The sequence below is a fragment of the Lycorma delicatula genome, chromosome 9, assembly GCF_047948215.1.
Source record: "Lycorma delicatula isolate Av1 chromosome 9, ASM4794821v1, whole genome shotgun sequence".
Lineage (NCBI taxonomy): Eukaryota > Metazoa > Arthropoda > Insecta > Hemiptera > Fulgoridae > Lycorma > Lycorma delicatula.
In genome coordinates this window covers 35,483,346-35,507,820 of record NC_134463.1, presented here as the reverse complement: position 1 = coordinate 35,507,820, position 24,475 = coordinate 35,483,346, and the positions used below count along the sequence as shown (strand labels likewise).

At 28.8% G+C, this 24,475-nt stretch overlaps 1 protein-coding gene across 3 annotated transcripts in view; it reads left to right on the top strand.

Moving 5' to 3' along the window:
- LOC142329989 (rho GTPase-activating protein 44-like) overlaps nt 1–24,475 on the top strand; it is a 90,579-nt gene that overhangs the window by 19,824 nt on the left and 46,280 nt on the right. For all 3 annotated transcript variants that reach the window (XM_075374986.1, XM_075374985.1, XM_075374987.1), the window contains exons 2-4: nt 5,165–5,282; nt 13,944–14,094; nt 22,446–22,519. In XM_075374986.1, the coding sequence (XP_075231101.1) occupies nt 5,230–5,282; nt 13,944–14,094; nt 22,446–22,519 (278 nt within the window). In that variant the 5' untranslated portion in view covers nt 5,165–5,229. The remainder of the gene's footprint in view (nt 1–5,164; nt 5,283–13,943; nt 14,095–22,445; nt 22,520–24,475) is intronic.

Sequence of the window (24,475 nt, the reverse complement as noted above, 5' to 3'; positions counted from 1 at the left end):
AACATGCCAAAACGTGAGATGTGTCCAGGAAACATGCGTCGAAGAACTGCCATTAAGTCATTAGCGGTGTGTGCTGTATCACCATCATGGTGGAACCAAACGTCTTTTAAAGCGATTTAAAGCGTCTTAGCAGTTCTGGCCTGAAGATGTGAATGTATAGAGCCAAATTAACAGTGAAATTAACGCCATTTTCCTCAAATAATACGGTCCGATAATACCAAAAGAACGAACAGACTTGTCACTCGAGAGTACAGAGGACGCTGATGAATGATGTTGTGGATGTTCAGTAGCTCAGTAACGTAGGTTTTGCTTATTTACGGTCCCAAAATCGCTTGCATTCTGTAAGCAAAGTCCTAGGATGCAGCAAAATATGTCACTTTTAATTGTTGCACAGTTATGACACCTTGTTATGTTTTCCGGTCTCGCTACACTGCATCTCGGGCCTTTATGCTTCTTATTCATGTTTCCAGTTGATCTTAAATGTTCCACCCACCTGAGGATTGTGTATATATATATATTGTAAATAAATTATTTTTTTATATGTTGATGATCTTCCCTTGTTTGTTTTATTCTATTGATTTTGTTGTATATAAAATTTTTAGTTTCAAAATTATAAATTTTTTTTTTTATTATTAAATATTAATTAGTTGAAAGTTTAAAGTGCATTTCCGAGGATTGATTGTTTTAAAAGTGAGACTCGTTCCGTAATTACTTTTATGAACGTTGGCGCACCAGTGTGACTCAGAGTTTATCGGTTTGTCAAGATATTTTTCTGTCATTTACAATCGGTCATTTACAATCAAATTACAATTTTTGACCTCTATTGACTTGAGGAAGCAGCATATTTGTGAAATCAAAAACGGTCTAGTTATAATCCACGATTTTTTAGACCGATGTTTCTGAACCAATTCTTATTAAAGTTGTCCTCCAGATTTAGACCACAAGATTGTTTACTTCGGTAATCTTGTATATATGTAAGATCAAAAATAAATGCGAATGGTGTCAGTGTTGGAATTTTTATCACTTATAGAGAGAAAAATATGATGAATTCCCCTGTTCAGTGGTTACCGAAAATGAAAAATGAATACTTTATCTTAATCGCATTCCGGATTATTCCAGTCGCCGACGGAATAAATCACGAAAGTATTAGGAAAAATCTCTGCACCAGGTGGAAGTTGATGACTGCAGCTTTTAAGATCGGTTTGATTATTTCTGATCAACTTAATCTTTTAAGGAATAACAGTTACTTTACTAGACTATTTTTGAAGTATCTCAAAAAGTATACTGCCCTATCCAAAATCGGTGACAAGACAACTGTGACATGTTATTTGCCAGGGAAAGTTTGGATGGGACATTCACTATACAGTCTGGGCTTAGGTCTGAGTAACTTACATCTGTTCAAGAAGTTTTTGGCTGATAACTTACGAATTTTGCAGTGTCAACAGTGATTATGTAGTGAAGTAGGCTAAGGTATGAAGTTTTATTTACATTAAAATTTTTGTAATAAATATTTATGACAGACTTCTGCAGATTATCCAGCGTTACGTTTCCAAGAACTTGGCAAATTCACTCCTCCAATTCTCCACCCTCATATATGCTCAGGTCCTCTGTTGCCCACTAATAATTGTGCCAGTTAAAAAACCCCCAAAATGAAACACAGCTTCATCTCACCACTGGATATTACCAAAAATATTGGATCAGTCTTCATACCAAGCAAGCATCATCTCCCCATATTCCTACCAATGATCACAGGCTTCTGGTGATAATTCTTGGCAGTAATGTAGTGAAAATGCAACTCTTTCTTCAGAATAGTTTGGATTGTGTGTCGGCTTAAACCACTTTTGCAAGATGCCTGTCTTTGTGATTTCTGAGGACTTCAAGTGAACATTTCCTGAACCACACTTGCACATTTTCTTGCGTCCTGGATGTTGAGGGTTGACCGTGTCTCCTAATATCTGATAAAAACCTGTGTCCATTAGTTTCAAGTGGCAAGTTCTTATGGTCTTAATAAATTCTACCATTGTAAGAATCATGAAACAAAATGCTTTTTGTTTCATGAAAATTGGTTGAGTATTAAAATAGTTATAAACAATTTTAAATAGGGAGTTAATTCCTGCCCACCTGTAGTTCCTAATATGTAATTAATTAGACAGGCTCCCTCAGTATTATCCCATCAATTTTTCTTTCCAGAATTCTGCTACAAAATTTTCTTGCTTCAGTATTTCCTTAGAAACAATTAATATTCTTTCATCCATATCCTCTTAATTGATATTCAAAATGTAAAACCTTCAGCCTCCTAATCTTTTTTTGTTGTAAAATCAGTGTGGGTCTATCCATCCAATTTTGTGGGCATTTACATGGTAATTACTATTTGGTGTATCCTTAATCATGAGATTATCTACTTAGCATTTCTTCATTGATATTTTGGTCAAGTTCTGAGGTGAATCAAATTTGACCTGAATTTATTGATTTAAACTAAAATATGAATATTTATTTTCTGTGGATGAAGCAGTTATATCTCATGTTCCACTCGTTGAATAAATTGGGTCCTTCTGCACTACTGTTTGTAGTCTGAGGCTACTTTTTAAATATAAAATATTAATTATTTTATAAAAAAAAATCTGTAAAATACAGTACTTTTAATCAGTTAATTTTTCTTTTATTTGCATAATTGTACTGTATATTTCATATGTTTTTGTGGATGTCTTTGCTCTTTTCAAAATACAAATAACTCTGATGTACTGACATCAGATATGGATATACTGATATCCATCTAATTGGATGTAAGTTCCCATATTTTTTATTTCTTCCTTTGTTTTTGTTCATGATTTTTTTCACAAGTGCAACATCAGTATTGATATTTTTAAGAGTTTCTAATTATAAATTCCATGTTTTATATTAATAAGAATTCTTTCAACATGAAATAGATACTTATTTTTCTCGTTCAAATGTTTGTGTCATGCGTGTGTGTCTATGTAGTACATGGACCGAGTATATATTTCAAAAAGTATTCCTTTTTTTGTATAAGATATTGACAGGAGCCAAAGTTTAAGCAAGTATAGTTTCCTGAGAGAATGAATGAGGGGCAGAAAGACAAATTATTTGTTTTATCTTACGCTTATCTAACTTTTCCTGGTAATATCATTTAATTGTTTAGGACTTTAATTCCTTCTTTTTTTTGTCATTAGTTATATGATAATTATGTCAACCTCTGAACTGATTAAAAATTTATTATTATTATTATTATTAATAGATTTGAGTATCTGTTACTATATTTTAATTCTCTTATCTGTATTTTTTCTGTTTTTTTTTTATTTTAAATATGTTTTTAAACATTTTATTATGATTGTTAAAAGAGGTTATCTATCAAAATAAATCTAAGTATTTTTTATAATTTTGAGGAGAGAAAAAAAATTGTCTACATACATTTAATGTGAATTACCTTCCCTCAGATTTTAGTGATTATTTATTATTATTGTTATTAGTGAACAATCTATTTTTGGTTTATGTTGCTTCACACTTATTAAGAAATGATTTTTATTTCTTTTATACTGAAGGAATAAAAATAAATATTCAATGGAAGTTTGTTATCTTTGTTCTATATCTACTCTTGGTATTACTTATTTATTTATACATTATGAGAGCATACTCAAATGTTTGTATGAGATTCCAGCTCTAATTTTTATTTTATTTTTTTTTGTATATTTATTCATTAACTTTTGTATTAATCTTTTTTTGGCTTTTTTTTTACAAACAATTCATCATTGATTCAGTATACAGGCTATGTGTATGAACATTTTTTGTCGGATTTTGATTTTGGATTCGAATTAAACATTGTTAGAGGATTACAAAAATAAACAAATGGCCACGATTGGTCATCGTCAGGTTCTCCTCAAATTGGCAGCCAAAATTAAAATTTTGTAATCATTGTGCAATAACAGTGTTAAGCTATCAAGTTGGTTTAAACACACTAATGTAAGGTTTACTAAAATATATAAATATCAATTTTTTTAAATCAAGTGTAAGACCCCAAAATGACAGAAAAACAAAATTTTTAATAATTGAAAAAAATAAAGTGTGCCCTAAAACTGCTAAAACACAAGATAAATGAATTACATTAACTTAGCATACATAGAAGTTACAGATGACTTTGTTACAAATTAATTAATAATTGAGAGAACTGTAGTAATAATAATAATAATAAGAATGTTCGTTTGGAAAATCTTACAGTTTTCATTGATAACTGGTCTCTTACTGTTGTTTATTTTTATTATACTATAGTTTCTATTTATATTTTCTCACTACTCTGCCAGATTATTTTTTTATCTATCTTATGTGATACATTGTTTTGTCTTATCTTAATAAAATTTTTAATTTTTGTTTTCTTGTAAACTGAAATTGTAAACAATTAATGCTATAATGATTTTTTTCTACTACACTATTTTTCCAATTAATTATTATTTTTATGAACTATTTCATTGTCTGATTCTAGTTAACAAAAACTCAGATTCTGATTTCGGGTTCAGATTAAGCATTATTAGAGAATTATAAAAATACGTGAACAGCTGCAATCGGTCATCTGGTTCATCTCAAATTGGATGCCAAAAAAAAAAAAAAATGGTTGTGTGTAGTTATTGATTAACTGATGACTTATAAAATGATGAAAGATTACTTTATTGTGTTATATTTAATAATTTATATTTTATTTAAAATTTTAAATCGTTATTAACTGTATAAAAAATATATACTACGTGTGTGTGTGTGTGAAATTAAATCAATTTATTTTTTTTGTTATTAACTACTGTTTGAATTCTTTTTAATTCTTTGAATTCCTCCCTAATAAGCTAACTTATGATGAGAAGGACTTACCATCTTATCTTGTACTACAATTTATTGTTTAAAAACAGAAATAATAATTATTATTATGTTATATGTGATTAATTATCTTCAATCTGTGACTAATATATGATGAATAAATCACCAGTTAGCAGTTGTTTTATAATAATGTTTAGTTTTTAAATAATATTTTTACATGTTGATAATTTTTATCTAAATATTAAGTTTATATTTTTTATGGAAGGTTATTTAGATGTGTTTTTTTATCAACTCTCTCTTTCTTTAAATAGGTTTTCTAATACATTTTTATTTAATTTTTGTGTTGTAGGTGCAGTAGCAATGACATATTTGTAGCAACCAATGTTTGTTTGATATCTTCTCTGCCCATTAAGAATGAAGAAACAACTGTTTAGAGTGAAACAGTTTGCTGACCAAACTTTCTCAAGGTAGGCCTCCATAATTTGATTTCTTATTTGTTTTTAATTATTTGATATCATTGATTTTTTAATTGATTAGTTAACACAATTAATTAAATGAGAATAAATAATTTTTCAAGTAAACATATTAGAATTTTTAAGATTATATGTATTTATTAGGTAGATTTAGATCATTGGAATGGGTACCATGATTTGACTTCTCTAAAGTTTCGACATATCTTCGTGTTTCACATCCCCCAGACTCCAAAACCACCGTCAACTCAAAGGTTTATATATATATTTCACTTTCTTGTGGACATGAATAACTGTCAAAATTTTGGGCCAATCAATTTCAAATTGTGCCTTAAAAATAAGTCGTCCAAAAATCTCAGTTGAGTTAGCAGCCAAAATCAGACCATGCGGGTGGAAATGGGGAGGCTTTTTCAAAAAAACGAAATATTGCTATAACTTTCTTCTTAACTGAAATATTGAATTCATTTAGAGTCCCTACTATTCTCTGAATAAGGACCTAAAGTTTTTTGATATCACCAACCATTGACCCAGGGGTGGAAAACACGGGATTTTGAAGACAAAAAAATCATACCTACCTTATTAGGCACAGCATCAAATCGGTTTAAAGTGGTCGTTAGTCCTCTGAACATTACCTAAAACTTTTGTCTGAAACAATTTTTGATATGACCACTCTTACGGCAAGGGATGACCAAAATGTTGCTGGAATTATAAGAAGATGGGGCTTGTTGTATGCTAAACGTGAAACTTTTTTCACATGAAACTTTTTTCACATGAAACTTTTTTCACATGAAACTATTGTCATATTGAGTAAATTTGAGGTTTTTTTATTTAAGGTGAAAATCTTTTTTATCTCCTACTTAGTACTGGTGAAATCTACCTTTGCCTTCCAGTGTGCCAAAAGGGAATTTTTTTTTTATGTCATTATTATTATTTACCTTATTATATCCAGTCTGTTCAACGATAGAACAGTAAGCAACCCCCTCCCACCATGTACAGTGAGATGAGGATGATATGTATGACATGTAAATGAGGTGTAGACTTGTGTACTCAGGCCGACCTTACTCGAGACGTGTGGTTAATTGTACCCGAACCACCAAAGTACACCACTATCCACTGTTTAGTATTCAAATCCATATAAAAGTAATTAACTTTTAATAGGATTTGAACCTCATAACCTTCAACTTTGAAAATCAACTGTTAGACAAGTGATTTGCAACAAGACTATATTGGTAACAAAATGTCACCATTTGGAACCTGTAGCTGTATAGATACTTATACCATCACATCTTATATGTGTTTATCTCTAACATCCCTATTCATAGTAATTCTTAGTTAGTAAAATTAAAATATTGTCAGGTTTTTTTTGTTCTTGACAAATTATTTTTTTAATTATGTCTTAATTTAAAAAGTTTCTGGGTACAAATTCAAATCGTAGCCAGAGTTGGTTTTTTCATTTACTAAAAAAATTCATCTCACATGACAATAAATTAAATTCAGTTGAATGGTTTGTTAGATATATTTCTTCAGTAATCATTATAGGAATTCACTCAAACAGCCTTATAGTGCAATATGATCTGTAGGAGTTTTATAATTTTCTTTTACCATTTAACAAATTTTTTTGCATTAAGTTCATACAAAGATCAATAACTAAATTACTTTAAAGAAATAAATCTAAGCGGCTCGATAAACTTAGAATTTAGTATGAATGGTTAGGTTTTTGCAGGCTTAAAATTTAATTTTTGACATTAAAATAATAGTTACTAAAAAATTGAAATCTCCTTAATTTCAAGTAGAAAATAATTTTAGATGGTATATATTAATTAGAATATACTGATTAGAATATAATTAATATGATTAATATAATTAGAATATAATGTTTATTTTAAGCTAAGTAGAAATGAACTTTGAAACGTAGATTCTGTTTAGTCAAAAGCCATATTTCAGCATTCAAAATAATACAACACATTTTTAGAAAAAAAATTTTTAGAGTATAATTGAAATTATATTCTCTTTAGAAAAAAAGGAGGAAATTAAATGTTCAATGATTACATGAAACTTAAAAATAAAAATACTTTTGCATAAAACAAATTAATAAAAGATTTGTCATAAAATCAAAACGTTTTTTACAAATATGAAGAACATTTTTTCTTTGGTTTTCTATACTGACCTGATTTCATAAAATTATTGTAAAACGTTCATAATACAGTAAACAAACAGAAATGAAAAAATGCATTTTTAAAATCAAAAGTTTCTTATGGCATATTTTGATAATCGGTTTACCAAAAATTTGTCGCTATAAAAAGTAATTTTGTTTAATTGTACAGATTTAAATGTTTAGTATTAAAAATGTAGCAAAATGAAAATTTGGTAATTGGATTCAGTTTATGCAATCTCTTCCTATTACTTTTATTTTTTATATATATTATCCCCGTTTTCTTGCATTTCAAATATAATCTACTATTTAGTATCAGCAGTCAAGTATTTGGGAAATTCTTTCCTTAAAAGTCATCATCCAATGATTTGGAAGACAACGAGTGGAGGTTGTTTTCCTGTGGGTCCAGCTGTTTGGTACCATTGTATAACTACCCAATCACTTTGAAAAGTCTGTGTTCAGCAACTAATCAACAGATTTATTACTTTGTTAAATTAAAATTGTTAAACCATGTACCCAATTGTTAAATACATGTAAATTGTGTTATTCACTTGTTACCCTGTTTTGTAATTTTTCTCTTATGTGCATTTACTATTTGGAGCCTTTTGTTGCACCAAAAAATGTCATTTTTCTGCTCTAAACACATAATATTTTCAAAATCAGAGTACTGTTTAAATTTTGGAAGAACACCATGATCGTACAAAAATGTAAGCAACCGTTCATCACTTTCCAGCAACACAATAGATTGAGATATGTTAACTGACAACTGGCAACCCTTTTTTAATAAAAGGATGATCATTAGAACTGCAGATATTCATTTCAGAAACTGAATGGGACAGCAATAACAAGTCTAATAAAGAAGCTTATTATTTACTGTTAAATACATGGGTTCAACAATTGAATTTTCAGGTTCCAATACCTTTGACCTTCATTTGTGAATTTATATCAATAAGAAAGTAATCGCAGATGACACCATGAATTGCATTTAAATTGGTTAATGTTTAAATTTCTTTTAGAATTGTAGAACAAAACCCCAAGATTTTAAATGTATACATTAAATGTATCTTCCAATTTACACTTCATACTGATTATAATTAAACATCGCATAAAATTGTAATTTTTGGTAAATTACATTTGGTTTTAAGTTTTAGGATGAAAAAATAAATTTATTTATATCTTAAGATGCTCCTATGTCAATACTGTCTTGTAGTATTCTTGCTAAAATATTTCAGTTAATATGTAAGCATTCATATTCTTCAATAGTTGTTCAGCTTGCAAATATTGAATGATACATTATTAAATTCTATTTATTTCTTATTGTAAATGGTGTCCTGTACACCAGTGTCCTGCTGCAGAACATGTTGATTATAGAATTCTTGATGATTGTATTTAAACAAATACTGTATTTTTGTAGTAGAGCCATATTGCTTTTTATCTTTCCTTATTTCTGAACGTTGGTAATCTCCTGATAGATGTATACAGATCCATTTGTATGCTACAAAATGTACTATGTATAGGATTTAACTTCATCTCAGTATTGAAAATTCTTACTATCCTTGAATATAAAAGATTGTAATGAATAATTGAGGTGAAAAACTCAAATTTTCATCACCTCATTCAAATAATTGCTACCTTGGTTCAGTATATTGGAATATGTTCCTTCTTGATGCCCTCAATCCAGATAGAGCTCATTTTATTTCAACATATGAAGAATCTGTCAAATCTTTAACTTTGAAACCATTGTAGGACATGTTCTATATCAGTATTTAGATTTAAAAGGAAATCTACAGCAGCGTAACATATTTTAGCCAGAGTTAGATGAGATTTTTTTAAGAATTCTCTACCAATTTATTCTATATAAAATTCTCTAATCTGTCCTTCCTTAGTTGATATTAATGTTTTAAAAAATAATCATGTATGAAATTTAATATTAGAATAGAATGTATAAATTAATTATAATTCAAGTTATTTAAATATGCTGTTTATTTACATAAATTCACATATACACTTGCATTTAGAATTATTATTTATTGTTACTGGATGCTCATGTTTTTGAAATTAGTATGAGTGTAGTACTCTGTGGTATTTACAGTGAAGTCATGCATATATTTTATTATTTATTTTCAAATGTTATGACTTTTATCCTTATTCTTGTTTATTTACATTTTTGTATTACTATTTTTGGTATCCAGAATGTGCAGTTAGATTTTCTTTTAACCTCTCTCTATATATTTTTTATTCATGGAAATAAAAAGACAACTGTTCTTTAAATTGTGAACTTATCTTCATGCTCCTTTCAAGTTATAATTCTGTATAAAGTCCCAGTTATTGATGTTAATTGAAAATTTGTAATGTATGATTATTGAAAGAAATAATAAGCCGTTTGCATCACAGTTTTTTTTTATCATTACTTGTCCATATATTTCATTTTTATCACTCTTATGAGTCTTAATGCACTGAATATCTTTTTAGATATTTTAACAGCAAGTTATTTATACATTGTAGTGGTTTTATTTATATAATTTTTAATAATTATTAAAATGTTTAAATTATTGCAATAAAGTTTTTAGAAAGTTATTTATAAACCTATAGAGTGGCTAGATTGTTTCAGAATCACAGTGATAAAGTGTAGAATATGCACGTAACAGATAAATGTAGATTTTTTTCTAATGCTTATGAAGTATACCAAAGTAAAAACTGTTAGATAATAAATTTGTTTAATATGAGAATATTTCTATTGAACACGTATAATTCCCACCAACATTTGTAATAAGCAAAATAACTACATCATATTCCTTTACAATCAGTTCATTTATAAATGCTGCCTTTCAATTTTTCACTATCAACTCTTTTGCACTTTTTGCCCAGCAACAAATGCAATGTTTAATGTGGATTATCCAGACAGTGTGGTAGATGATTGGAAATGGTCTATTTAAATTTTCTCAGTGAATGTCATTTCACAGCTGCAGAATCTGGGTGCATATTAATTGTTTTGTAATTTTGAAATAATCATTGTTAGACATCCTATTAGTAATTTTGATTATCATGTAGAAACTTCTGGTAACCATTAACAGAGTTATCTTAACTCTATAAAAAAATAATTGGCGCATGAACTTCAGCTGATATCTTATTTGAAACTGTAAAAAGAAATTTAGATGAAGTTAACAGTCAGCAGCAAAATCAGTTATGTTATTCTGTTTAAATATGTATAACTTAACACAAAAAATTACCTTACAGGAACACAAAATAGTAGTAGACTATTGCAAACAGTGTCAATAAACTGGTTACCTTGAGCCCTGAAGTTTAATAATGTAAATGAAAAATTACTGAATAGTGCCCTTTAAAGATAGTCTTTAGTAGTTCTGTATTCTGATTTAAAAACATCGATCAGTCAGATAACTGACTTTATCTAAACTACTGTTTTTTTATCACTGCTAAAAACAGTTCTGTGACCTAGTAAATGAGAGGAAGAAATTTTTAGATTTTTCTGTTAAGTTTTTCATGGGTAGAAGCTAAAACCTATTTGTAATAATAAAATTATTCACAAAAATTAAAAATTTTTCCTTAATTATTTTTTTGTAGTGCCTGTTAAATGTACATATATATTCTGTATAAAGATTTATACAAGTGAAATTAATATTAACTTCTAGTATGCAAGGGATTGTTATCATGGTTGAGTGATAAATAACAATATTTTTGATTGCATAACAGTAAAACAGCTCTAGTAGTCCATCACGTTGTCATCATATTTAATTACAGATATGGTTATGTAAAAACAGAATTGAATACATTTATTTTAATTACGTAATATTAAAAGTAAGTTCAGTTTTGTATTTAAATTTCTGTTTCTCATTTGTTTTTGTGGTTATTAAACACATAATAAATTCACTGAAATGGTTGCATTGCATTGCTATTTTTGCACTGCTTTTAAATGTCTAAAAGTTTGTTTTATTATTAATTGATATTTTTCTTAATCTAATTTTTATTTTATTTCATTTTACTATTTAAACATGTTTTTCTTGTTTTTAATCCAACGGAGTATTATGTATATAAACAGTTATTATTATTAATGTCATAAAATAAGTCTATGTGTTTTCTAATTTTAATTAAAGTAAAAACAGTATTATTAACTGTCTTATCTCATATATATATATATATATATATATATATATATATATCTTATTGTGCTCATCAGTTTCTTTTTTTTATAAGTAAAACTCTCTGTAAAGTAAATCCTCTGAAGTAATACTTGAACGGTAATTCCCTGAGACTTAAACAGGAAAAAGAAAAAGGTATCCTTAAGCTATTCAGCTAATTCAGGTACGTCAAATTTGGTTGATGAGTCGTGTAATTTTAAAATAAATTCCTAGTACTGTAGTTATTTGTACAGCGCGCCGAACAAAAATATGAGCTTGACTGTGAGAGGCAGGCGCTTGAAATACACATTACACCATTCTCTTGATCATGTATGCCTACATCAACCATGTATTTTTCATGAGTAATTATTTTTAGTAAAAAAAAAAATGAAGATAATGTTTTTGTTCAACTTTTTATTATATCTAGTAAATAAAAAATTTTATCTCAAGTTAACTGTAGTTTTATTTTGTTTATATGATTAAAAAGTTATTGTTATCAATGCAATTAATACATTAGTACAATTTTATTATTTTCTTTTAATATTTTTTTATTGGTTCTTATTTCTTGAAACTTTTTTTTGTCTTCAGTCATTTGACTGGTTTGATGCAGCTCTCCAAGATTCCCTATCTAGTGCTAGTCGTTTCATTTCAGTATACCCTCTACATCCTACATCCCTAACAATTTATTTTACATATTCCAAACGTGGCCTGCCTACACAATTTTTTCCTTCTACCTGTCCTTCCAATATTAAAGCGACTATTCCAGGATGCCTTAGTATATACTAAGCCTCCTAAGGCCTGTAAGTCTGTCTCTTCTTTTAACTATATTTTTCCAAATGCTTCTTTCTTCATCTATTTGCCGCAATACCACTTCATTTGTCACTTTATCCACCCATCTGATTTTTAACATTCTCCTATAGCACCACATTTCAAAAGCTTCTAATCTTTTCTTCTCAGATACTCCGATTGTCCAAGTTTCACTTCCATATAAAGCGACACTCATATACTTTCAAACATATACTTTCAAAAATCTTTTCCTGACATTTAAATTAATTTTTGATGTAAACAAATTATATTTCTTACTGAAGGCTCGTTTCGCTTGTGCTATTCGGCATTTTATATCGCTCCTGCTTCGTCCATCTTTAGTAATTCTACTTCCCAAATAACAGAATTCTTCTACCTCCATAATCTTTTCTCCTCCCATTTTCACATTCAGTGGTCCATCTTTGTTATTTCTACTATATTTCATTACTTTTGTTTTGTTCTTGTTTATTTTCATGCCATAGTTCTTGCGTAGGACTTCATCTATGCCATTCATTGTTTTTTCTAAATCCTTTTTACTCTCTGCTAGAATGACTATATCATCAGCAAATCGTAGCATCTTTATCTTTTCACCTTGTACTGTTACTCAGAATCTAAATTGTTCTTTAACATCATTAACTGCTAGTTCCACGTAAAGATTAAAAAGTAACGGGAGATAGGGAACATCCTTGTCGGACTCCCTTTCTTATTACGGCTTCTTTCTTATATTCTTCAATTATTACTGTTGCTGTTTGGTTGAAATGTGTTGAATGTCTTGAAACAAAACATTAATATTATTGTGAAGGATACCACTCTTTCCTGCTATAACACACTTAGTATCTACATTCATTTGACCAGTGAGCCCCTACGTGTGAGTTCCTGTATGTGTGTTACTGTATTTTACCATGTAAGTGCAAGTTTAGTAATACTCGCCTGTCTCGCGAGCCTGTGTCAGTGTTTATATGGAAATACAATTGATCCACCTACAACAGAGAAAGGTGAAGTGCCGATAAAGCTTGTCGGCACTTTAAAAAACATATTTACAAAAGAAAAAATGAAAAAAGATGGGTAGATTATTTCTTCCTTCCTCCTTTTAGATATTGGAAAAAATCGTACACACACACACACACACACACACACACACACACATATATATATATATATATATATATATGATTTTTACAAGTTGATCACAACTATCACATTTTACATGTAATGTTATGTGTTACCTGATGTATTATTTCATAACTGATAATGAATCTATAGATTTGAAAAGCTTTTATAAATCTATGTTTCACTTGTTATTTTGGTATATTAGTAGGTTTTGTTAATTATATATTTTGTATGTTTGAATGTCAGTGTTTTACATATATTGTGTAAATTTCATGGTTTCTGTGATGAACAAACCTATAATTCTGGTCATGTTATAACCAAGTTTATTAGATCTTCTGCTGAGTTTTTTTAATCCTTAAAGAAAATTTTAATCTGAATCCAGTAATTAATGACTTTTGTTGTTTTCATTTTATTTATGTTTAATAAATTATGATTGGTTGTTTTGTTTTATTTTAGGGCAGGGAAGTCTGAGAAATTATCAGATGATCTGCAGGCAGCAGAAAAAAGAGTTGAGTTCATTAGAACAGCTTGTCAGAATACTGGGAAAAAGTTGACTAGTAGTCTATTAGGCCAGGGACAAGATGCTTCTGCTAGAGAGAAAAGACTGGTTTGTATTTTATATACAACTATATCTATGTTTTAATGAGTTGAGAGTTGATTTCAACATGTTTTTTTTTGTTCTGCATTATCATCACTTTTTTTTTAAATAGTAGTATCGCTAATTGTTTCATAAAGTGTAAACCCCACTTTTGTTGTGCGTGTCTGCAAATAATCTAGCAGAGAGATAGAATTTCCAATTTTAGTAAACTGTACTTTTTATATTTTCAATAAAAAAATTAAAAAAACAAAACAAACCAGTTTTGCCAAATTTCAGTTTATGTAAATGATATGCGCATTTTTACTGAAAGTGCTATGAGAAGTGATCACAATTAATTTAGATAATTACAGCTTTGCCATTTCTGTGATGCATTAACTGAAATTATTGTTAACATTTTTCAATAAATTAATATTGTAAGAAGCTTTTGTCAAATATTGTTTTAAGTTTTTTTATGTAATCACATTTTTTATGATAGTTCTTATTTTTTATTAGAATATTCTCTGTTATCGATAAAAGACATTAAAAGTGTGTATGAGGGTTGATATTTACCTGTATTTTTTTTAATTTTATTATCTTAATTAATTTGTTCTATTTTTAAAACAGAAATACAGTACCCATTTCCTGTTGGTTTATTTATGTGATCTCATTTTTTTTTTTTCATTGCACATGATGTACCATTTTTCCTGTTTTAAAAATTAAATTAGTTTCGAGTGAATTTACAATTATTGATAAATTATTTCACTTATCTGAATGCTATTGATAAGATTATTTTTTAGAGAATCCATGTTCAGAATTAATGAAAGTACTTCTATTTACTATATTTATATTCATAAGTATTTGTAATTATTATAGTATTATATATATCAGAGTATTATTTATTAATTTTGTAACTGATACTATTGTGAAAGTCTTTGTTGTCTTCAATCTGTTTTTTTTTTTCTTTGATATACACATGTTTATTTTATCTTAAGTTCTTGTACTAAAAGTGCAATGCCGTTATTAATATCTTATATAATAGAGAGTCTTTTCTGGAGTAGACACAAAACTACTTCAGAAAATAAGTAGAAAATTATTTGGCTTGCATCTTGTTATTTATCAACAATTTAAAAAATATTAATTTATGATTTGGTTCAGTTTTAACAAATAGAAGTGAAGTTAACTTCTGTTCTAAAATATTTTTGTGTTGCTGGAGTATGTTTTAGTGATTAAATGATTCCTTATCTTTTATAATTATAATACATTTAGAACAAATCATCGTTTGAAAATGTTTATTTTGTGCTCAGAACAAAATATTCCCTCTTTTTTACACACAGCCATTATTTGAATTCAAACATTTATCTTGTGTCATTAATTTTGTCAACCATTCAGTGACAGCTTTATTGATCTCATTCATTCATCTGTTACCTTCAATCTAAAAACATTTAAATTACTAGACTAGATCCAGATTAATGGTAGATTTTCAAATATTTTCAAGCTAATAGTGTTTGATTTGTTTTCAGTATGAGTAAGCCATTTTTATGAAAAAAGACCTCTTTCACTAACCTCAGTGTTAAAGACCTCGTTAATAGTAGGCTGTTTTTTTATATATTGCACAATGTATACAGTAAGTATTTCACATTAAACATATCAATGTAGTGTTATTCCATTTCCCTTGAGATCAAGCTGTTCAGAAGAAAACATTAGCCATCATTTTCTGTTTTCTTGACCTTCCATCAATTTGCATTTCCTTTCAATAATATTATGATAAAGACTTTCATTATTAGTAAAACTATGATTAAAAAATTCATTATATTCTTGTTTTTATTGATCAGACATTTTCAAGCCACTCCTGCTTGCTTTTTCTTGTCTTTAGTCATTATTCATGAAACTCAAATTTAAAGTAATGATACTAGGATAATAATTGTTTGTGCTTAATGTTAAAATTACTTCTTATACAAATAGATGTTCTTGTTATTTCCTGCATATTTACTTTTCTATTAGTAATCAGGAATAATTTGAATTTTTTTACCAAAATGATTTTCCACTTTACAGAATATAGATGATTGCTGCATTCCTACACTTTGTATTACATTTTTGGTGAATTTTTATTGTTCTCAACTAGTATGTTTTTGTAAATCAGTAAATCACAGAATTGATTGTTACTGAATCTTGGTAGAGAAACAGAACATTTATTGTGCATGTATTGTAATGGATTGTGGATTTTTATTTGTTGTTTTCATACAACTAATAATAATTACCAAAAGCTTTCCAAACAGTAGATTAAGCTATTAATAAATATTTTCTATATTACTGTCCTATTTCCTTTTCCTGTTGTGAATGCTTTCATAGTTCATTATTACCAAACATCATAGTTGATTTTTATTTCTTTTTACAGTTTTAATGTTAAAAGCTATCAAAAAATTATTAGAAGTAGAATAATCATTTTCAAAATATTTTTACTGTTATGAAATAATGATATTCATGGAGGTAGAGAACAAATTCAATTTATTTTTTAGTAGTTAAAAGCTGATATATTTAAAATCTTACTATTTATATACATTAAATGGTATAATAGATTTTAAATAAGTAATTTGTTTTTAAATGTTTATGTTCTTATATATCTAAATACTACATAATGCTTTCCTGTTGCATATCATTAGTTAAACAAACTATAAGTAGTTTTTATATGAAGATATTAATTTATAGTATTATAAAACACACATCATGTAATATAGCATATAAATAAGTGTATTCATATTTCAACCATTAATCCTGAATTGGTCATTTTTATATTTTATTAGACATCTGGAAAAAACTATAATTTATGTCATTGCAAATTTATGCATAACAAAGAATTCATTCTTTTGTACAGCCACTTAATTAGAGTAATTTATTTAATTATTTTTTTATATATATTCATACATACATATGAAAATACTTTTATATAAGAGTTTTATGTAGGTTATCATTTTTTATTTGTAAATTACATTTTACTAAAAATATTGTAAATTATAATAAATATTAAAACTCTTGGCAGTTTTTAACAGTGATCATTTGTGTGTGTGTGTGTGTGTGTGTGTGTGTGTGTGTGTGTGTGTGTGTGTGTGTGTGTGTGCGCGCGTGTGCGCGCGCGCGCATGACCTCTAATTAATCAACTGTAACTGCAGTGTGTTATTTATTCCATCTTTAAGTTCCTTAAATATCCCTGAAAAATTTGATTAGTGATATTTATTAAGAGAATTCTATACATACTAATATATTATTGAAAAAAATAAATATTCTGTTGATTATAAATGTATATAATTTGATCACATATTTAAAAATTAATTTGATTAGATGATTATTATTAGATTTCACTTGTATAATTACAAAGATTACATTTTCAAAAAGATAAGCAAAAACCAAACACCTTTGCTCTAAGATTAATGTATAGGTTTATATTATGATAAACTAATACATATCATGGATTGATAATGTTATGTGCAGTATCCATATCATTTTGGGATCACAATTTTAACAATATTTAGATAAGAATTTATAAACGTAGAAGACAGACATTATTAGATTCATGGATGGAAGGAGTAAGGAAATATAAAACTTGTAAAAAGGTAATCTTGTAACTCTTTTACAGTTGATTAATTTTCAGCCCTATCCTCTATACTGATTATATTATTGTTTAAAAAAGTTTCAATGTACTAACTTTTTTTTTGTTTAATATATTTTAATAAACATTATAAATGTATCCACATTAAATAGTTTTTGTGAAAGAAAGATTAACTCTAATCAAAGTAATCAACAAATAAATATAAAGGAAAAAAATGTTATTACAAAACCTTTTAATATGAAAATGAAAGTCCAAAATCCAAATTTTGAGTTATTTTGAGTTCAAAATCATTTTTGAATTATGCGAGGTACTCATGTACGTATGTACAAGACATCATGCCAAAACTAGTCAAAATGGATTCAATAATTTGGATTATACCAAATGTATATTTCCATTGAAATCTGAAAACCAAAATATTTTGTGATCACAATACTTCCTTTATTTCGTACAAGGAAGTAATTAACATGATTAAAATAAGATTACTTTATATTTTATACTAAAACCAAAAAAAGAAAGATCATTTTTTGCATAATAAGAATATAAGTAAACAAAAATGATGTGACTACCAGCAATTGAGCATTAGGACATTAGATTTTATAAGCTTACAAGGTAGAGGCATATATTGGAAACTTTTAGTATTATTTCTGGTAACTAAAACCTATTGTTGAATAAAATAATGAAATAAAGGAAACCATTAGGAACAGAGATAAAGTTAAATTAAGCACTGAAGGTAGATTCCAGCAGTTTAAATAAAATCAAATATGCAATTTAATGAAAGAATTAAAGAACTATAATTATGTTCATTATTTAATAATGAAGTAATCTGATATACTCAGGTAGATTTCAAAGGAGTTTACCCACTCGTTATTACACAATAAATGAAACAAGTAAGTTTTAGCAAGTTCATATAACTACATTATTTGAATGTAAGATATGTTTGTTGGCAAAGTTGATGGATATATTACTAGATGTTATTGCCTTTATAATAATAACATTTTCTTAGATTTGATTTTAATTGAAAAATGTTTTTGTATCTGTGAAGAATTCTCCCTCCCCCCTCTCCACCAAAAAGGTAGTTGCAATAGAAAACGAAATTACAAAGAAAAAGCAGAAAATTAATTACATCTAAAGAGTGATTAAAAGAAAATTTGTTGTCGATTTAAGGTTGGATTTTTACCCTGTTAACTAGTATATATATGGTCATCATCAACCTTAAAAAAAATTATACATTTATATATAATATATCAATTATAATTAAGGCTATTTTATAATTAAGATCCAATTGACTATAGCTATGTAAATTTTGCACAGCAGTCAAAACGTGCATAGACCCTGAATCCTGGCATGCCTTGCACAAATGCAGACGCCATTTGCAGTCGTAGCATCACTGTTTACGATTTCTATTGTGAAGTTGAAATGTTTTAAATAATTGAGCTGCCTGCCAATTATGAAATACAGTTTATGATTTGATTTTTGACCGCAAGGAATGTATCAGCAGTGGAAATTCATGGCTAGATATGTGAGATTACCGGCCTGATTCAATGAGTGACAGCAAAGTGCATAAATGGGTAAGACTGTTCAAAGATAGGTGAAACGATATCCAGTGATGAACCGCAATCTGGCCTACCTTCTGTAATCACAAATGATTTGGTGTGCGAAGTTGATGCAAAATTTGTGAAAACCATGATTTACAATTTCCACTTCATCACTGATATTGCCACAAGTTTCAAGCTCAGTGTCATACAAGATCGTTTCTGAAATCTTGCAGTTCAAAAAACTGTGCTCACAGTGGGTTCCCAGGCTGCTCTCTGAAGAATACCAAAAAAGGAAAATTGTGCTTTAACATTTTTGACGTGTTACAGTGAGGAAGGAGATGAACTTTTGAACCATATTATCACAATGGATGGGTTCCTCACATCACTCCAGCATCAAACTGGCAGACAATTGAATAATGACACATGTCTCCAGTCAAACCATTCAATGTGAAAGCCAGACATTGTCAACCTACAAGATTATGGCAATTGTATTTCGGGATAGACATGGTGTTTTGTGTTTTATGCCCAAAGGGACAACAGTAAACTCAGCTGCGTACTATGCGACCTTGACAAAGCTTCGACTTGTGCCATGCAGAATAAGCAACGTGGCCTACTGTCACAGTAGGCCTACTGGCCTACTGTGGAGTTTTGTTACTGCATGACCTCATTCTGCTGCTCAAACTGTAGAGTAAATCAGATCTTTTGGATGGATACCCACTGTACAGCCGAGACCTCAAGCTGAGCAATTACCACCTGTTCCGCTACCTGAAGGAGTTTCTTGGTTTGACACCAATGAAGAAGTGAAAACAATGGTTGAAGACTGTCTTCACAGGTGGCTGATTTCTATGATGTTAGCATAATTTATTTAGTAAAACACTATGATAAATGTTTAAACAAACAAGGTAACTATGTAGAAAATTAGCATAAAGTATAAAGAGTGAAATAAAAAAACGTTTTTGACAATATCTTTACAAGTGTTTGTATTAAAAAACAGACCTTACTTAAAAAATAGTATATTAATATGTCATTTAAATTTTTTAAACATTTTCAGTTGATGATTCTGTACTTTGTGAAAATCCGTAATAAAAAATAGGAAAATGGAAACAATATATGTTTTTTGAGTTTCATTACTTCTTTCTAAACATGACAGCTATTTTGATATACAATACCTTCTACAGATGTTAAGATGTTTCGTAACATCTGTAGATGTTAAGATTACAAAAGACTGTATATATTCTGTATTACATCTGTAGAAGATATGTATCAAAACAGTTGTCATGTTCAAATAAAATTAGTGAAAATCAAAAAAATATATATTGTTTTCATTTTCCAATTAAAAAAAAAATTGATTATACTCTTTATATATTAATGTTTATAAATAAGAAAATAAATTATAGAAATACAAATTATTAAAAACAAATTCATATAATTTGTTTATAATGTTAAACAATTATTATCAGTGGAAATAGTAGAAATATAAGTATATGAATAAAGATTCATCTAATTAATTAATACATTGCTTTAAATAAATGAGTGAAATGGATAATATCATAAATATAAACATAACATTTATGACTGCACATTAAGTAATAAAAAGAGAAACAATTTCTGTGTTTTGTGGTATTATTACTATTATACTATTAAAAAACAATCAAAAGATTGATGTGATAATGCTAGAAGTCTAAATATGTAGTTTTTATTATTATATATTATATTTTAAATTGTGTAATTAAAAGAATTAATAACACATTCTGTAGGTTGAGTAGTTGTGTATGTAGAGGTTTAAAATAGGTTTATTTTTATTAGCAGAAAATTTTAATAATTAAATTAATTAATTTTTTTTTGGTGTAAACTTGTGGTTCAATAGACCACAACTTGTCATACAAGTGGGTCATTCCCCTATCCTGTTCATGTCCAACTTCATAAATCTTTACCAAACATGAAATTGTTAAATTTCTTAATAGTTAATTATTTTAATCAAAAATGAAAATATTCTAAATGATTTTTAAGCTTTTTATATTTATTTGTATATCCTAGTCATGAATATGTAAGTTTAAAAGTGTTTTAAAGATTATATTATATATCTACAAGATATGTTCAAAAAGTAATGAGAATTTTGAAAATTCATGGGTTGTATTAGTCTGATTATCGGGATTTTTTCGTTGTTGTATTGGTAAACATGTCTGAAAAGTATCTACATTTTTAGCCATGTTGGATTTTTAATCTATAGTCAGCTGTCAAAAATGTAACATGTGTTTTGGTACAATCGCCGATTTTTTATTTGTATAAATAATGGATTGTAGAATTTGTATTAAATTTTGCTATAAGAATGGAATAAATTGTAGCAATGTTTTAAAAATGTTAAATTTTGCTTTTGGTGAGTCTGCTATGTAAAGCAAGGGTTTACGAGTGGTATAAGTGTTTCCAAAAAGGTCATGAAGACGTTGAAGATGATGAGCACCCCGGACGCCCCAGCACATCAACAACCGATGAAAACATGGAAAAAGTGAAAGAAATGATTATGAATGATAGCTGAATCACAATCAGAGAAATCGCTGATGTTGGGATATCAATTTGCTCATGTTATGAAATTTTTTCAGATGTTTTGGATATGAAACATGTGACAGCAAAATTTGTTCCAAAATTGTTGAATTTCGAACAAAAACAGTGGAAATTGCTCAGGCAATCGAAAGCAATGGAAATTGCTCAGGAGTCGCTAAATGAAGTCAGTAACAATGCAGAACTACTGAAATGTGTCATAACAGGTGATGAAACATAGATATACGAATGTGATGTCGAAACTAAGGCTCAATCATCCCATTGGAGGCATTCTGGATCACCAAGACTGAAAAAAGCTCAACAAGTATGTCGAATGTGAAGGTTATGCTCACCCTGTTCAATAATGGCGTAGTGCATCATGAGTTCTTGCCATAAGGTCAAAAGATCAATAGGGAGTATTACCTATAAGTTATAGTAGATGGTTCACCAGACATGGTCCTGTGTGACTTTTTTATATTCCCAAAAATAAAGAGAACCTTAAAGGGCTGTTGTTTTACAAGAATTGATGAGATTAAAAGCAAATAGCTGAAAGAGCTAAACATTATTCCAAAGATCGAGTTCCACAAGTGTTTTGGGGATTGGAAAAAGCACTGGTGTAAGTGTATAATATCTAATGAGGACTATTTTGCTAAGATTTAACTGTATGTACAAGTTACTTTTATGATTTATTTATTTTTTTACAGAAAAAAAGCCCTGAATATGGGTTAGGACTATCTATGCTAGAATGTAGCAGCTTAGATGAAGATTTTCTTCTAAGGTGAGCTTGTTTGTTTTTATATTAAATCTCCTTGTAACTTTATTATGTATCAGCTGTATTTGTTTTTAGATTTCATTGTTTTTTTTGTTTTTTTTTCATTAAGTTTCTACCACTTCAGTCTTCTATTAATATAATGCTTTATGAAGATTATTTTATAGTTTGTATCGTATTACTATTTGCAACAGTCAAAATTCATTTTTATCATAAAAAATGGACTTCATTGTCTGTAGTTACTGGATAAAAAAATAAATAAGACAATAAATAAACTACCTATCGTCTTTTTAGTCTTTACAACTTTATTTATTATTCATTATGGCAAGCTGCTAATGTGACTTCTTTGTGCAGTTTAATGAGAGGTTGATATTCCATTCCTATAATAGCCATGTTATTTTCCTATGTATAATTAATAATTTATGTTCTAGTAACCTAAGTTATTTTTATGTTTTATCTTGGAATTAAATATGTGATTCACTAAATAACTTAGTCTAATAATTTTTTTTATGTAGTTGTTAACAAGTATAATTTCACTACCACCCATGTTACCATTAGGCTACTACATAAAACCAGAAAGGAAAAGGCTTTTACTTGCTCATTAAAAAATTTTAATTTTTTTTTTTTTTTTTTTTTTTTTTTGTTTTTTTTTTTTTGTTTATAACATAACTGTCCTCCTCTATGAATCATGAAACCTTGCCGTTGGTGAGGGGGCTTGAGTGCTCAGGGATACAGAGTAGCTGGACCGAAGGTGCAACCATATCGGAGAGGTATCTGTTGAGAGCCAGACTAAGGAATGATTCCTGAAAGAGGGCAGCAGCTCTTTCAGTAGTTGTTAGGGGCGTGAGTCAGGACGACTTAAACGGCCGTATCAACATCACTCAGTCCTCTGAGTACTGCGCAGCTGAAAGCAATGGAAAACTACAGCTGCTTTTTTTCCAAGAAAATGTGGCTCTCTGCATTTTCACATAGCAATAATGGAGGCGCCTTCCTTGGTAAAATATTCCGGAGGTAAAATAGTCCCCCGTTCGGATCTCCGGGTGGGGACTACTAAGGAAGGGGTCACCAGAAAATTAAAAAATAACATTCTACAAGTCGGAGCGTGGAATGTTAGAAGCTTGAAAAAGGTTGGTAGGCTAGAGAATTTAAAAAGGGAAATGGGTAGGACAAATGTGGATATAGTAGGAATTAGTGAGGTTCGGTGGGAAGAGGAAGGCGACTTTTGGTCAGGTGATTTTAGAGTAATTAACTCAGCGTCAAATAATGGGCAGGCAGGAGTAGGTTTCGTGATGAACAAGAAGATAGGGAGGAGAGTGGAGTATTTCAAAACGCATAGCGATAGAATCATTGTAATAAGGATAAAATCAAAACCTAAACCGACAACGATCGTTAACGTCTATATGCCTACAAGCGCCCATGATGATGATGAGGTAGAGTGTGTATACGAAGAGATTGATGAAGCAATTAAACACGTAAAAGGAGATGAAAATTTAATAATAGTTGGAGATTGGAATGCAAGCATTGGAAAAGGCAAGGAAGGAAATATAGTGGGTGAATACGGGCTGGGCAAAAGGAATGAAAGAGGGGACCGACTTATAGAATTTTGCACGAAGTATAATTTAGTAATTGCCAACACCCAATTTAAAAATCATAATAGAAGAATATACACTTGGAAAAAGCCAGGCGATATCGGAAGGTATCAGATAGATTATATCATGGTTAAGCAAAGATTTAGAAATCAACTCGTTGACTGCAAAACTTACCCTGGAGCAGACATTGATAGCGACCATAATTTGGTGATAATGAAATGTAGATTGGGGTTTAAAAACCTGAAGAAAAGGTGTCAGATGAATCGGTGGAATTTAGAGAAGCTTGAGGAAGAGGAGGTAAAGAAGATTTTTGAGGAGGACATCGCAAGAGGTCTGAGTAAAAAAGATAAGGTAGAAAATGTAGAAGAAGAATGGG